The following is a 16,805-nucleotide window of genomic DNA, read 5'->3' as shown; positions in this document are numbered from 1 at the left end:
ATGACTCATCTTTTGAACATTAAAACTAACCCAAATTTTAGATTAATTCAGATTACAGGTGGAAAGTTAATGATATTTATTTATATCATAACAAAAAGAAATAACAAGCCATGAAATGAGATTTCCTTCTCTGCTTTATATTTTTATACCCCTTACTAATATCATAATAAAATATTATGGAATTTCTCACACCTGACATTGCAGTGGCTATTCATCTTAATTGTTTATTCCTTCATCCATTAAATACTCACTAAACCCCTGCTGATACCAGGAATCACAGATAAATGTAGGACTGCCCTGAAGATTTTACAGAGAAGACAAATGTGTCAAAAGTCCTTAGCCTTTTTTGTTTTTAAATATGAGATAAAATTGCATTCCATATTGTACCAGTGGTAACAAATGTATAACTTTTATGAATTGAAATACACTTCAGGATAGCATCTTGATGTTGGTTTAAAATTCAGTACTTAAATGAAGACTTGCCTATTTTGGCAATTTTCAATGCAAATTCAGTTAACATTGAGTATGTTTATAGTTGCATCTCTTGTAAATAAGCTTGCATTTAACTTTAAGAAAATAAAAGTCGGAGTTCCCATCGTGGCGCAGTGGTTAACGAATCCGACTAGGAACCATGAGGTTGTGGGTTCGGTCCCTGCCCTTGCTCAGTGGGTTAAGGATCTGGCATTGCTGTGAGATGTGGTGTAGGTTGCAGATGCGGCTCGGATCCTTTGTTGCTGTGGCTGTGGCGTAAGCCGGTGGCTACAGCTCTGATTAGACCCCTAGCCTGGGAACCTCCATATGCTATGGGAGCGGCCCTGGAAAAGGTGAAAAGACAAAAAAAAAAAAAAAAGAAAGAAAGAAAAGAAAAGTCGTGGTGTTCCTTTCATAGTGCTAGATGTTCAGAGTGCAATTTCTCTTTCTTTGCTTTTCAGGACTGTTATATTATGCGGGACATGGTTATGAAAACTTTGGGAATAGCTTTATGGTCCCTATTGATGCTCCAAATCCATATAGGTCTGAAAATTGTCTATGCGTCCAAAATATATTGAAATTGATGCAAGAAAAAGAAACGGGACTCAATGTGTTCCTGTTGGATATGTGCAGGAAAAGGTAGGCTGTCCAGTCTTTATATAGCGAAGCTGTCTCATGTTAGTTAAATATCAACCCTGACAAGGTAGATCTAAGGCAAACCTGGGCAAGGAACCACTGAAGTTTGTGAATTTTAGATTATAGACTGAAACTGATTAAGAAGAAAGTTAGAGGAAAATGTATTTTTTTTCTGTGTATACCTGCTCTAGAGCAAAAGTGATGGACGAAAGGGCGTGGGTATTTACTCATACGAGAAAAGATGCAGCTCCTCAGAATGCCTTTGGATGTCTCCAATAATCACTGCAGTTGTTCCTCCAGGAATTAGCAGAAACAGCACCCACAGAGTGGGGGCCTCTAGTCACTCTAGTTAGTTAGTCCTGGTCTTGCAGACATAGGAAGTTTAGCTGACCCATATGTTTGACGATTTGGATTCCATTGGTCTGCCGCTGTGTTATGCAGGAATAGAACCAATGATGATTCTACTCATATTTACAGTTTGCTTGTTCAGCTTTTACCAATTAAAACCCAATGCCAAAAAAGAAAAAAAAAACAAAAAACAAAAAAAATCCAATGCCCAAGTTCAAATGTAACTCCACTTCTAAAACTAATAAGAAAAAAGGATTCTCTGCCCTCTCAACAATGTAGGGACCCTGGATTTTTTTCTGGTAAATATACTAACTAGATAAAGGAATTTTGAACGTATAAATTTAAAATTATGTGGAATATAACAGTATCATATATTTTTCATTATTTATGCTCTTTTAAGAATGCTGTTTTAACTTTTCATGTTTACATCTTTCTCTCCTTCCTTTTAAATAGAAATGACTATGATGATACCATTCCAATCTTGGATGCACTAAAAGTCACTGCCAATATTGTGTTTGGATATGCCACGTAAGAAAACGTCATGTTTATGTTGAAGATTCCTTCATTCTTTGATGACTTCTTTGGTGACTGCAGAGTAGAAGCCTGGAAATATCCATAGACGTCTAGGCATTAATTTGTCTCCTTGATATTCCTTTTTTTTTTTTTGTCTTTTCTAGGGCTGCACACATGGCACATGGAGGTTCCCAGGCTAGGGGTCTAATTGGAGCTGCAGCTACTGGCCTACTCCACAGCCACAGCAACACCAGATCTGATCCATGTCTGTGACCTACACACAGCTCACCTCAATGCTGGATCCTCAACCCACTGAGCGTGGCCAGGGATCAAACCCAAAACCCCATGGTTCCTAGTTGGATTTGTTAACCACTGAGCCACAGTGGGAACTCCACATTCTTGATAGAAAATTCTAAACAATTGACCAAGCACTTCATATCTTGGCATCTTCTTACCAAATACCAGAGCATTTGGTTCCTGCTTAAAGATTAACTATTTAGTTAGGATGTCATGCAAGAGGCAGGGGAATAAATGAGGCTCATCAGTATTTGCAGAAGCCACACATAACAAGCATTTGCTTTTTAAATGTCTTTCTTTTCAGGTGTCAAGGAGCAGAAGCTTTTGAAATACAGCATTCTGGATTGGCAAATGGAATCTTCATGAAATTTTTAAAAGACAGATTATTAGAAGAAAAGAAAATTACTGTGTTACTGGATGAAGTTGCAGAAGGTAAAATAAAAACTAAAGGGAAAGCTACTCAGGGTTCTCTGTTGGATAATTATTTTATTCCTGCTATTACTATGTGGGTTTGGAATTAGTTTTTATTTCATAAAACAACTTTTATATAATGTTCACGACATTCCTGTTTCCTTCCTTCCCTATTGGCTTAGTTACATACCATCTGTGTAGAATTACTTCAGCTACAATATGAGGCTGACCCGGGACACAGTTATGAAACAAATGAAGCTTAATCCTCAGAGCTTATTTTCAAAAAAAAGCATCTTTCAGAATCAGAGGAAACTGTACAGAAATTCTGAGGCCCTGTGGGAAAAAGCTGGTTTCTTTTTTCCCTTGATGAACTAGGCAGTTTTAAAATTCTGCTTCACGGACACAATCCTAACACCGCATCCTCCAGTTCCTTCCGTTCCATCCTTCTCTGCTGGTGTAGTTCTGTGCTCCTGTCAGGCACTGAATAAGTACATGTTACAGCTGTAGCCTGACGTGTTTTTTTCGTGTCATTTTATAAATCATATCAAAAAGAAGGCAATTCTTTTGCAGCCTGGCTCACTAGAAAATGGAGTTTTATGGCTGTTCCAAAGATGGAGCTTGAGTATATGGTCTCTGAGTGTTTTACGACCCGCTGTTAGTCACTTTTCGTTTATTTTCATGCTTCTGTCAGTGTAGATCCCTTAGCTGGATCACTTGACTTAACCATTTTCCCCCTTGAGGTAGACAGCCAAGGCTTTGTCCTTCCCGTCTTCAAAGAAGTTCTGCTTTTATCTGCTTTACATATTGTGTGGGCTTCTATTTAAGAATCTCATTTGAAGAAAAAGTACTGGTGCTTAACAAAAATATTACAGCCTTTAGAATATGTCAGTTATTTTCAGAGTGAGATGTGAAGGTGCTTCAAAGACTTAAAATGTTTTATTCTAGTCGTAAAAAATGTTTTATTCTAATTCTAGTCTTTTATACTATTTTAAAACTTAAAAACACCAGTTCACCTATATATGGTGTATACTTTGTTGTCATGGAAATGGATGGCATCCCAGTATGTGCTCTGAGTTTATATTTGAACTTCTGGATTTTTCTTTTATTTTATTATATATTTGAGCTTTGGATCTTCTGGGTAACTTAAAAGTATTCAGGAAAAAAGTACCCAAAGGTCATAGGCCATGTGTGCAAGTGAAACAAAAATATGAAATAAATTTGTTGCTGTTCTCAGGCCACAGCTATCAATCTGTGCCCCAGATTTTGACTGTGTATTACTCCAGATAGCAGTATTGTTAAGTTGCTTGAAATTGCAAAAAGAAATTCTTTCCTATGTAGTTCTGGCAGTATGGTACCCAAAAACTATCTTGCTATATATAAAACTCCCAAGACCTACTAGGAAGAAAATATTTAATGATTTAATTGTTTTTAGTGATCAGAGTCCCTTGGAACATACTTCTGATGGTTTTTATTGTCAGTTAGATGTTCAACGTGAATTTCAGACCTTGACAGTAATCTACATCCAATTGTATGTCCCCTCTATTTCCTTGCCCCCCATTACGTGGCAGCCATTCTTCTGAATCTTGTTTATCATTCCATCGATTTGCCTCCTACATAGTTTTATTGAGTTTATATATGTCTGCAAAAAGTATGTACATTTTTATTTTAGTTGTTTTTAACTTAAAAAGATATGTTGAGTTCCTGCTGTGGCACAGCGGCGTCAGGATCTGACTGCAGGAGTTCCCGTTGTGGATAAGCAGGTTAGGGACCTAACCTTGTCTCTGTGAGGATGCAGGTTCAATCCCTGGCCTTGCTCAGTGTGTTAAGGATCTGGCATTACCACAAGCTGCGGCATAGGTTGCAGATGAGGCTTAGATCTGGTGTTGCCATATCTGTGGTGTAAGCTGCAGCTACAATTGTGATTCAGCCCATAGCCCGGGAAATTCCATATGCCTGCTGCAGGTGCAGCCATTAGAAAAGAAGAGAGAGAATCTAACTACAGTGGCTTGGGTCACTGCATAGGTTCAGATTCAATCCCTGGCCCAAGAACTTCCATATTCTGTGGGTGTGGCCATAACATTTAAAAAAAAAAAAAAATACTTTCACCAAAAAAAGAAAAAAAGGAGTTCCCTTATGACACAGCAGGTTAAGGATCCAGCACTGTCACTGCAGCGGCTGGGGTCACACTGTGGCACATGTTTGGTCCCTGGCCTGGGAATTTCTACATGCCATAGGTGCAGCTTTATGAATTTCAAAGCTTAGACTATTAGGGATTAATAGAATTAGAAAAGATAAAAGCAAGAAGGGGACCTTTAAAAGAGAACTGGTCCAGTATTTACCATATCCCTAGCCCTTTGAACCATGTCTGGCACATATTAGGTGCTTGGTAAATATCTGTGGACTGAGTAAGTGATGCTGAAAATATAACCTGATTTGGAGGAGTTCTTAGCTTAAATAAAAGGACGTGGTCTTAAAAATAGTATTTACTTCTTACCTTTTAGATATGGGTAAATGTCACCTGACCAAGGGCAAGCAGGCTCTAGAGATTCGAAGCAGCCTATCTGAAAAGAGAGCACTCACTGACCCGATACAGGGGACGGCGCATTCTGCAGAATCCCTGGTGCGGAACCTCCAGTGGGCCAAGGCGCACGGTACAGTGAAGTCTCTTTTTTTGAGCTTTTAATGTAATATGTTTAGATTACATCATGAAGTGTTTTTGCTTCTGAACATACAGCTTTCCTTCTAATTTTGTGATGAAAATTTTAGCCTTTTGAGTAAACCCAAGGCTAAAAAACTCCGTAAAAATAAAGATTTCAATTATAGATACTACACTGGTTTATTTGATGTTGGAAATATAACCCATTTTTACTTTGGATAAAATTAAAATATGATCATTTAAAAATTTTTTAAACAATTTTCTATTTGTCTAATATATAGTCCCTTAGATTCTTCTATATCATGAGCTGCTGAAGTGGAAGTATGTGTGCTATTTCAAAAATCAGACAGGCCCCTCTTTGATAAACATGTTATCTGTAAAATGCAGACAAAAAAATAGTACTTACCTGATAGAGTTGTTGATATTGAATGAAGTCACATGTAAGACACAAGCAGGATGGTCAGCAGATACTGTGTGCTTGTAAGTATTACTGAGCATAACTGACCATTCTGTCTCCTAGACACTTGAATCCATGTGTCAGTGAGCAAAGAGAAAAGTTGCAGGTGATTTCTGCCTCACCTAATTACCTTTGGTAATTCTATGTGATTTAGTGAAAAAAATAAGTTAAAATTATTGATTGAAATAATGGTTTTTGAATTTTCTGTGAATCCCAAATATCTATGCTGTGGTTAATTAAACAGATAACTGAAAATTGCATTTGTTGAACTCCTGTATAATATCTTTCTTTTCATAATAGTCTGTTCTTTAAGATTTTTGGTAAATTAACATATTGAAGCACATTAAAATGTAAAATGCCAGGAGTTGCCATCATGGCTCAGTGGTTAACGAATCCTACTAGGAACCATGAGGTTGTGGGTTCGATCCCTGGCCTTGCTCAGTGGGTTAAGGTTCCAGCGTTACTGTAGCTGTGGTTTTAGGTCGCAGACACGGGTCGGATCCCGAGTTGCTCTGGCTGTGGTGTAGGCCAGCAGCTGTAGCTCCAATTAGACCCCTAGCCTGGGAACCTCCATATGTCACGGGAGCGGCCCCAGAAAAGGCAAAAAGAAAAAAAAAAAAAAAGTAAAAGCCATGAATATATTATCTTGGCACTCCAGATAATTAGATAAGTAATTGAAGTTGATTCTTTTTCTTTATAAGAAATCTCAGTAACAGTAACAAAATCACAGTGGGTAAAGTTCAACAGTAAGTAAAACCTTTTATAAAATGAAATTAAAAGGTCAGGTAAAAAGTATTTATAACAAGTTTGGTAAGCAATCATTTATAATTAAGAGCTCATCCAAAATGGTGAAAACAAAACACACTAAGAACCCCTCTAATAAAAGGATGCAAATTCAATATACACAGTTGAGAATATATTAAGAAAAAATTTAGTAAGTGACGAATAGTAATTAGAAAAGGGAAAATTAAAATTATGATGGTATATTTCTTCCCTTTTTAAATCCTATCAGACAGGACAACACTTTGAAAATTAACATTAACTTGTTTTGGAAATGTGAAACTAGTATATATTTCATATAAATGGAAAATTGTCACATAGGTGAAGACCCATCAAAAAGCTATGTCCAACAATCCTAAAGCACTAAGTTTATGTCAGAAATGTTGACTATGACAGAAAAAGAAATATTATAGATATTCAAGGGTAACAGAATTGTTAAGTTGTTCAGTGCCATTATGCTTTATTAAAAACTATTTTCATGAAGAGTAAGGCAACAGTGAAAATATCTATAGTTGTATATACTTTGATTACCACTATAAAAATTGTTTTCAGAAGGACAAGAACTGTAATAGAAAAAAGATTTTTACTTGCTTGACAAGCAGAATATTGGGGTTTTGCTCTTTTAAGAACGTGTGTGTCTTTAAACAGTGTTAGTTATAGAACATTTTTAAGCCACAGAAATAGCTCTAACTTTGTCCCATAAAGAATATTTGTTTGCTGCTTATCGGAAAATTTACCAAGCATTTTTTATTTATAAGTTGTTCTTTCTTATTTATTCTTTTTCAGAACTTCCGGAAAGTATGTGTCTTAAATTTCACTGTGGTGTTCAGATTCAATTAGGATTTGCAGCCGAGTTTTCCAATGTCATGATAATCTATACAAGTATAGTCCACAAACCACCCGATATATTAATGTGTGATGCCTATGTCACCGATTTTCCACTTGTAAGTCCTTTCTTTCATTTAAAATATGATATATCCTCACTTACTAAAGACTAAATTTTTGAAAACTTAAAAGTTGATGATTAATAAAAAGGAAATATGTGTATATATATGTTATATATAAAAGTATTTGTATTTCAGTATCAATAGTCATATTTAAAGACTAATGGCCAGAATATCTTAAATATGGTCATTTAGGAATGTCTGAAGATCACTCAGAAAAGAAGGCTTTAATTTCCCTTACCCTAAATAGGACATGAAATATGAAGGAATAAAGTATATTATACATATGTCCAGAATGATTTCCTTTTAAAAAGTATTGTTTTCAAAAAAGCTGTAACAGTGTAAGTCACATTTGTCAAGCTAAATAGGTGTATTGGAGGAAGAGAAACCTAATTCTTTGCAAACATTGAGATATGATACTTATTTTGTATTGGCCTAAAGAAGAGACTAAACAATAGCCCTCTTTACTACACAGTTGTAATAAATTAAGACTTAAGCACAGACTAAGAAACAATCCACAGCTTCTCCTTTGCTTCTGATAAAGGCTCTGTGGAGGATATTGCTCAGTGTGAGAATGAATGGTCCTCACTGACCCCCAGAATTAAACAAGCCTGTCTGCCAGTCACAGCCACTCTGGACTCTGGGCACTGGGCAGGTAGAGCCTAAGGGCTGCTGTCTAGAGTTGCAGAGCAGATCTGCTCTCAGCAACAGTTGGCTGTAAAGAAGAAAAAGGGAAGGGCTGCCTTTGGCATGTCCATTCATTCTTAAATATCCAAATCACATAAATCCCCTGCACCTTCCCAAAAAAAAGTGATAAGGAGGGAGAAAATCCAGGAGCCAAACACTAAAAAGGGCTCTAAGTTAAAAGGAAACTTGATGCAGAGTTCCCGTCGTGGCACAGTGGTTAACGAATCCAACTAGAAACCATGAGGTTGCAGGTTCGATCCCTGGCCTCGCTCAGTGAGTTAAAGATCCAGCATTGCCCTGAGCTGTGGTGTAGGTTGCAGACACGGCTCGGATCCCGAGTTGCTGTGGCTGTGGTATAGGCTGGCAGCTACAGCTACCCCTAGCCTGGGAACCTCCATATGCCGTGGGTACAGCCCTGGAAAAAGATTTTAAAAAAAAAAAAGGAAACTTGATGCAACTAGAGATTATCATACTAAATGAAGTAAGTCAGATCAAGATAAACACCATGACATCACTTATATGTGGAATCTAAAATATGGCACAAATGAATCTATACACAAAACAGAAACAGACTCACAAACAGAGAGAACAGATTTGTGGTTGCCGAGGGGGAGGGGGAAGGAGAGAGAGATGGAGTCCAGGTTTGGGGTTAGTGGATGCAGACTATTATATTTAGAAAGAATAAACAACAAGGTCCTACTGTATGGCACAGGGAATTCTATCCAACCTCCTGGGATAGACCATAGTGGAAAAGAATATAAAAATAAATGTATATTTGAGTCCCTTTGCTAAATAGCAGTAATTGACACAACACAATAAATCAACAAAACCTTAATAAAATTTTTTTAAGTTAAAAAAGAAATTTGAAGGACGCTTAGCAGTGTTTGTAGGAATACTTCGTTAAGTAACTATCCTTTCAGACTGATTTTTAAGTGTATTGGTGAGGAATATAGAATTCCTATTATTACTCTACAATCTTGTTTTTTTAGTCCTGGGTAAAGGATTACCTACTCAAACCATGATTCATCAGAGAACAGTACTTATTAAGATGTTTTGTCATCGGTGTTGTGACTTTTGCTGATTTCATTAATAACACTTACTGACTTCACAGGACCTAGATATTGATCCAAAAGATGCAAATAAAGAGACACCTGAAGAAACTGGCAGCTATTTAGTATCAAAGGAACTTCCCAAGCATTGCCTCTATACCAGACTCAGCTCCCTGCAAAAATTAAAGGTTATTGCTATTTCCTGTTTATAACTACTAAGGGAAAACTATGAAAGTGAAAATCCATTTTTGCCTGTGAACCCTTGGTCCATAGATGTGCTGCTTCATTGCATTGTAAACTGAAATAGAGATGATGGCTATAGGGCGAGTCTCATCACTGACCTTTCTCAACTGTAACCCATCCCCGATGATGGCCCGAGGATTTGGGTGTGAGAATGCATGTAGTTATCTTCCAAACTGTTAAAACATTAGAGACAAAGAACATAGTCTACTTTTAAATATCTTAGCATTTTCAAATAAGCACTTCCTAGTTCTGTGACTTTCTGCAAAACAAATTCAAATTGGAATTTATTTGAATCTTTTTTCATTTCTTGTTAATCTTACAAATGAGAAATGACATGGTACATGGTCTATAGCGTTGCGCTTTCTAATATTCTAATATTCTTGATGAACCTGAGTTTTTATTTATAGCTGCATGACCATGGAATGTATTAGCCTGAACTTGGGGAATGAAGTGGGCTCTACTGACAGTGACACAAGGACAACTGTCAGAGAAACCTGTTGTCACCCTGTTTATGGCTCATCCACTTAAACTCTCCTTGTATCTTTGCAATTTAGTCCATTTTATGATTCAGTTATAGTTTCCCACTTATGGTTGGGATTATTTGACAGTATTTTTAAAATAGCTAAACTTTTGACTTAGATGTAATGCCGATCATTTCATTAAAAGGTCATTGATTGCCCATCTCCAGTTATGGGGAAAGAGTTTCCCAAGCCCCATTGCTTGGAAAATGCCTTTTCACTCTTCGTCAATAATGTAATACCAGGAGTTCCCGTTGTGGCGCAGCGGAAATGAATCCAACTAGGAACCAAGAGGTTTCGGGTTCGATCCCTGGCCTCGCTCAGTGTAAGGATCTGTCATTGCTGTGAGCTGTGGTGTAGGTTGCAGACACGGCTCAGATCCCATGTTGCTGTGGCTGTGGTGTAGGCCAGCAGCTGTAGCTCCGATTGGACCCCTAGCCTGGGAACCTCCATATGCCACGGGTTCAGCCCTGAAAAGCCAAAAAAAAAAAAGGGAATACCACATCTCTGTGATTTTGGTTACTTTCAATAGTAAGAACCAGAATTCTACCAATTCAAATTACTGTGAGAGAAGGAAGATAATTTTAGCTACCTTTCTTAGTAGAGAAATTTTAAAGGAGGGAATTCCCGTTGTGGCTCAGCAGGTTATGAACCATGAGGATTCAGGTCCAATCCCTGGCCTCACTCGGTGGGTTAAGTATCCGGTGTTGCCATGAGCTGCAGTGCAGGTCACAGACGTGGCTCAGATCCTGTGTTGCGGTGGCTGTGGCGTAGGCCGGCAGCAGCAGCTCCAGTTCAACACCTTCTATACGCCACAGGTGCAGCCTAAAAAGCAAAAAAAAAAAAAAAAAAAGTAAAGGATACCCTGAAGGTTTGGAACCTGGGAAGGGGGAGTAAGAGTGGGTTTGATGTTGTTCGATTTTGCCTGTATTTGTGTGTGTGAATGATAATCTAAGACTGATGTACTTTCATGGTTGATAAAAATGGCAAACCTTACTTTTTCTTTTCAGGAACATCTTGTCTTCACAGTATGTTTATCATATCAATACTCAGGATTGGAAGATACCATAGAGGAAAAGCAGGAAGTGAATGTCGGGAAACCTCTCATTGCTAAACTGGACATTCATCGAGGCTTAGGAAGGAAGACCAGCTTCCAAACTTGTATCATGTGTAACGGCCCTTACCAGAGCTCTGCATCCACATCAGCAGGAGCCGCCCATTATCATTCATCTCAAGACTCATTCTGTGGTGTTTACCATTCACATCTTAGTAACTCAAGCAATGCTATGCCGTCAGATAGCTGTCAGTGCAGCCGAACTGCAGATGCCTTTATTTCAAGTCATCATACCCACCATTATTCATGTCAGTTTGGCAGAAGTAATGTGCCAGTAGAGACAACTGATGAAATACCATTCAGTTTCTCTGATGGGCTCAGAATTTCTGAAAAGTGACCTCTTTGTTTTGAAAGTTATCATAATCACTAGATATCTAACAGTACTCAAATGAGTGAGGTATTGTAAAAAGAGCAAAGTAACAGCTGTTACATGGCAAACTCAGGACTTTGAGATGTAAATTCTATTATTTAACTACAGACTTCCTCTAAAATTTTGTGAATTGGTTGATTTGTTCTGTAAGTATGAAGTATGGATGTGTATACGTTTGTGTATGTAACAAAAATGTTTTCATTTTGACCACTTTGAAGAACAGTAGGAATGGCATTACTGTAGAACCAGAAAAAGAACGTTGATGGTCATCAAACTTAACCTGATTTCATCAGTGGAAGAAGCAGATTGAGGAGCCTTGTTTGAGTTAGGGCTAGCATCAGAAACGATACCTCCAGGTTTCTCTTCCTGTGTTTGTTCCACTACATACTGCCTTCCTGACAGGTTCTGAGATAGATATTATTTTTGTACATAGTTTTAAAGATAGATATGTAAATATGCATATCTATGTATAATCTAAAAATGTATGAACTTTAGTTTGTGATTATAGGACTTAGCTGCAAATGCCAGTTAAGAGGTTTGTATATAAATCTTACATAGAGCAGGCTGAAATCTGTTTCTTATTCATAAGGTCGTGAAAGTACATGAGAACTGACAATGTCTATGTTAAAGCTAGACAGCAGTATAATTTTGCTACAGGATAATCTTGGTAGCCATTTACCTGCATCTTAAAAACACTGGACATGTCTTCCTTGATAACATATTTTCTCACTGAATTTTACTGGCCTTAGGAGATAATTGCCTTTGGTTCTACCAAAAAAGTAGGTTTAAAGGCAGCTGGCAATAAAAAAGATTGAATTAATAATTTTAAAATAATCCATAAAGAAAAATCCCAGGAGTTCCTGTTGTGGCTCAGTGGTTAATGAATTCGACTAGGAACCATGAGGTTGCTGGTTCGATCCCTGGCCTTGCTCAGTTGGTTGAAGATCCGGCATTGCCGTGAGCTGTGGTGTAGGTTGCAAACGAGGCTCGGATCCCGCATTGCTGTGGCTCTTGCGTAGGCCAGTGGCTACAGCTCCGATTGGATCCCTAGCCTGGGAACCTCCATATGCCATGGGAGTAGCCCAAGAAATGGCAAAAAGACAAAAAAAAGAAAAAGAAACATCCCAGGCCCAGATATCTTCACTGCTCTATTCTACCAGACATTTAAAGAAATAGGGAGTTCCTGTATTGGCTCAATGGTAACAAATCTGACTAGTATACACAAGGACACAGGTTTGATCCCTAGCCTCCCTCAGTTGGTTAAGGACCCAGTGTTGCCATAAGCTCTGGTATAGGTCCCAGGTGCAGCTCAGATCCCACGTTGCTGTGGTATAGGCCAGCAGCTACAGCTCCAATTCTGCCCCTATCTGGGAACCTCCATGTGCCACAGGTGTGGCCTTAAAAAGACAAAAAAATTAAAATTTAAAAAATAAATAGCACCAATCCTTTGCAAGCAAACACCAACTCATCTTATGAGTCTAGTATCACCCGAATACAAAACCAAAGACATTGCAAGGAAATGCAGGGCAATATTTATTGTGAATATGGGCACAAATCAATACAATACTCGCATACTAAAGCAGCTAGCAGCATATAAAAAGGGTCACACACCATAACTGAGATTCATCCCAGGAATGCAATGTTGGTTTAACATCCAAAATTCAATGTTACATGTAAATTATGCTCATTATTGGAGTTCCTGTTGTGGCTCAGTGGTTATGAGTCTGACTAGTATCCATGAGGACGAGGGTTCGATCCCCGGCCTTGCTCAGTGTGTTAAGGATCTGGCATTCCCGAGAGTACAGGTCACAGATGTAGCTCAGATCTGGTATTGCTGTGGCTGTGGCATACGCCAGCAGCTATAACTCTGATTCAACCCCTAGCTTGGGAACTTCCATATTCTGTGGGTGCGGCACTTTTTAAGACAAAAAATAAATTATTTTCATTATTCACAGTAGTTGTATCTATAATATCACTATGAATACTGAATTAGCGAATACAGAGCCATTGCTCCTAGGGGAAATATGTGTGTTTTATATATATTAAATAGATTATAATCCTAAATCCTAAAAACATTTTATCCTGGTAGATTCTGTTTATTTTACAAAAGACAAATGAAGTTCAGAAGTGACTTGCCTGAGGCCACTCAAGCAACAGGCCAGAGTTGGGATTCAGACCCATCCACCTGGCCCCAGAATCAGAGCTTCTTGCTTTACACAGCCTTTCCCCCTGCCTTCTCCATCCTCTAGTCAGCTCTGCAGGAGTGCTAAAGCAAGAAGACAAAACACTGCCTTGTTTGACCTCAGCTAAGAACATGGACATCAGGTAACTTAAATTTCATTGAGTCTGCACATGCCCATGGATGATCATAAAAGCACTGCAAGTATTGATTTGTGAGTTAAAAATTTTAAATAATGAGCAAATTCACAAAACAGAATCTTGAATGATGAGGATCATGTTCATAAAGAGCCAAAGGACCACACTGTCTTAACTGTATTAATAGATGCAGAAAAAGCATTTGATAAAATTCAGCACCCTTTCATGATAAAAATACTCAAACTAGGAATAAAAGGGAACTTCCTCAAGATGATAAAGGGCATCTATACAAGAAAAACAAAAAAAAATCTTAACACCGTTCTCAAGAGCAATAGACTAAATACTGAATGTTTTCCCCCTAAGAGCACGAATAAGACAAGGTTATTCATTCTCACCACTTCTATACAACATTGTACTCCAGACAGTAGCCAGGACAATTGGGCAAGAAAATGAAATAAGGGTAACCATACTGGAGAAGAAGGAAAACAAAATGTATTTCACAGATGACATGATCTCGTTATATAAAAAACTAAGGAATTCATTTTAAAACTAATGAGTTCACCAGGTTGCAAGATAGATACAAAATCAACATACAAAAATAAGTGTTATCTGCGCTAGCAATGAACATTATAGAATTGGGATTTTAAAATTCTGCTTATAATAGCATTAGATGAATAAAATAAAGCTGCAAAACACAGAGAAAAGGAGATGTAAAAAAAATGGAAAGACATTTTTTTTCAGTTTGGAAGATTTAACATTGTTTAAATGGCAATACTGCCCACATCACTCTGCAGATTCAATGCAATTCCCATCAAAATCCCAGCTGGCTTTTTTGTAAACATTGATGATAAAATTCACACAGAAATACAAGAATCCCACAGTATCCAACATGATCTTGAAAAAAGAACAGAGTGGAAAGATTCACACTTAACCAACTTCAGAGTTTTTTACAAAGCTACAGTAGTCAAAACAGTGTTATTAGCATATGGATAGACATACACATCAAAGGAATATAAAATATAATGGTCCAAAAACAAACCCATACACTTTATGATCAACTGCTACTCGGTAAAGTTGCTAATGGCATCTAATAAGAGTAGTCTTTCAACAAATGATTCTAGAACAACTAGGTAGTCACATACTAAAGGACTCCTTCCTTATACAGAAATTTTCACTCAAAATGGATCATACACCCAAATATAATAGCTAAAACTATAAGATTCTTACAAGGAAACACAGAAGTAAATCTTCATGACCTGGAGCTAAACAACAGCTTCTTAGATAACAACCCGCAAAGTACAAGCAACAAGGGAAAAAAATGAGCTAAACTTAATTTTTTGTGCTTTACGGGACACCACCAAGAGTGAAAAGACAACCCACAAAATGAGGAAATTTGAAAATCATATCTGATAAGGGACCTGTATCCAGACTACATGAAGAATTCGTAACAAGCCTTTTATACACTAGTACATAACTATGGTTACTATGGAGCAATGGAACTGTCCAATGGGACTTTTGTGATGATGGAAATGTTCTCTGTCTTCACTCTCCAATTCGATGCCTTCTAGTCCCATTTGGTAATTAGGCAACTGCAATATAGCTAATGTGAGAGTCCGCGTTTTTTTTTTAATTTTGGTTTTAATTTACAAAGCTATATATAGTGGCTTCTATAGCCAACTGTGAAGCTGCATAAAACAGGGTTAGAAGTTAGGTAGGGTAAAGGGAATTTTGCCTTTCACTTTGTATTTTTCTATATATTTGAATTTTTTAAAGCATGTATTTATAATCTTAAGACATTTAAAAAATAGCAATGGTGCAGTTTGTTTTTTCCATCAGCCATACTTTTATTTTACTTGAATCTCTCACACCAATTGCTTTGTCAGTTAGGCATAGGATTTTCTGTAACATCAGTGGAATTTAGAAAAGGTAACCTATCTGCACCAATGACAAAGTGAGGAAGAGATTAGGATAGTGAAGGCTTACTAAATTCAAAGCTAACTTGATTCTGGGGAAGGGATATTTTCTAGAAAGTAACTTTGAAAATTATAAAGTAGCAATTATAAATTACATGTTTTCTAACAAAAGAAATCAAACCTCAATACATGGGATCATTTGAATATACACTTTAAAGGGTTATTCATCCAGAGATGAACAGGTAGATAAAAAGAGAGGTGTAGCCTTAGCAAAGAACGTCTTTAAAGAATATTGAAAAGGGATATCTAGACCTTTGGTTTTTCCTCAATCTCCAGTGTTCATTACTTTTTTTTTCCAAACCTCTAGCTTGCACATGAAGAAACAATGAAGTGGTCTCTTCAGTAAAGACAATTTTTTCAACTTGTCAAACTCAATCATGGAGCCAGATAACTGAGATATTGACACAAAGATCTGCACATGCTCAATGTCAGGATGAGAGCTGTTTTTAAAGGCCTAATAAATTTTAAGTTGTTTCCTGTTATTTGAACATTCCCCTCGGTATTTGTATGCTATTGCTTTTAACTGTCACTGTTGCAAAAACTCACTTTACTTCAACCAGTTTTTCTAGTTCAATATTGTGAGTTTTATTCAGGCCCAACTAAAATATATTTTCAATACTTGCCTTTGTATTATGACGTATTTCTCATTGATAAACTTAAGAAAATATACCTAGAACATGAGAATATTTGTATAAATGTATGTAATTTTTTTTCTCAGTTTAACAGCATTAAAAACATTTTAGCATCAAAGTTTGGCTTTACTGAAGAGGAGTCTCGAGTCAGTTCCAAGTGGTGTGACTTAGTGTGTTATTTGTCTATGCTATTTCTATTTCCTTATCTGTAAAATGGGGGTGATAAAATTTCAGAGGGATTATAATACTTTACAGGCCTGGCAGTACTCAAGAAGAATATTTAAGTGCCAGCTTTTTTAAAAGGATTGCCCTCAGGGAGTTCTCAGCCTGGCGCAGTGGAAACGAATCCGACTAGGAACCATGAGGTTGAGGGCTCGATCCATGGCCTTG

The 16,805-nt window shown here is 37.3% G+C and overlaps 1 protein-coding gene across 14 annotated transcripts in view; it reads left to right on the top strand.

The window, feature by feature from the left end:
- MALT1 (MALT1 paracaspase) overlaps positions 1-16,533 on the top strand; it is a 67,632-nt gene extending 51,099 nt beyond the window's left edge. For 6 of the 14 annotated variants that reach the window (XM_084977733.1, XM_084977698.1, XM_021100025.2 and 3 more), the window contains 7 exons: positions 933-1,110; positions 1,909-1,983; positions 2,570-2,697; positions 5,178-5,327; positions 7,356-7,513; positions 9,312-9,437; positions 11,021-16,533. In XM_084977733.1, coding sequence (XP_084833859.1) covers positions 933-1,110; positions 1,909-1,983; positions 2,570-2,697; positions 5,178-5,327; positions 7,356-7,513; positions 9,312-9,437; positions 11,021-11,461 — 1,256 coding nt within the window. In that variant the 3' untranslated portion in view covers positions 11,462-16,533. The remainder of the gene's footprint in view (positions 1-932; positions 1,111-1,908; positions 1,984-2,569; positions 2,698-5,177; positions 5,328-7,355; positions 7,514-9,311; positions 9,438-11,020) is intronic. The other 8 variants (XM_084977735.1, XM_084977716.1, XM_084977705.1 and 5 more) reach the window with 4 other exon arrangements.
- The last annotated feature ends 272 nt before the right edge of the window (positions 16,534-16,805 follow it).

The sequence above is a fragment of the Sus scrofa genome, chromosome 1 (genome assembly GCF_054392235.1).
Source record: "Sus scrofa isolate SSC_HxYL_T2T_F1_AM1 chromosome 1, Sscrofa_HxYL_maternal_Yorkshire_Landrace_v2.0, whole genome shotgun sequence".
In the NCBI taxonomy this organism is placed as follows: Eukaryota; Metazoa; Chordata; class Mammalia; order Artiodactyla; family Suidae; genus Sus; species Sus scrofa.
The sequence above is the reverse complement of the archived record's forward strand: the minus strand, read 5'-3'. Positions and strand labels throughout refer to the sequence as shown.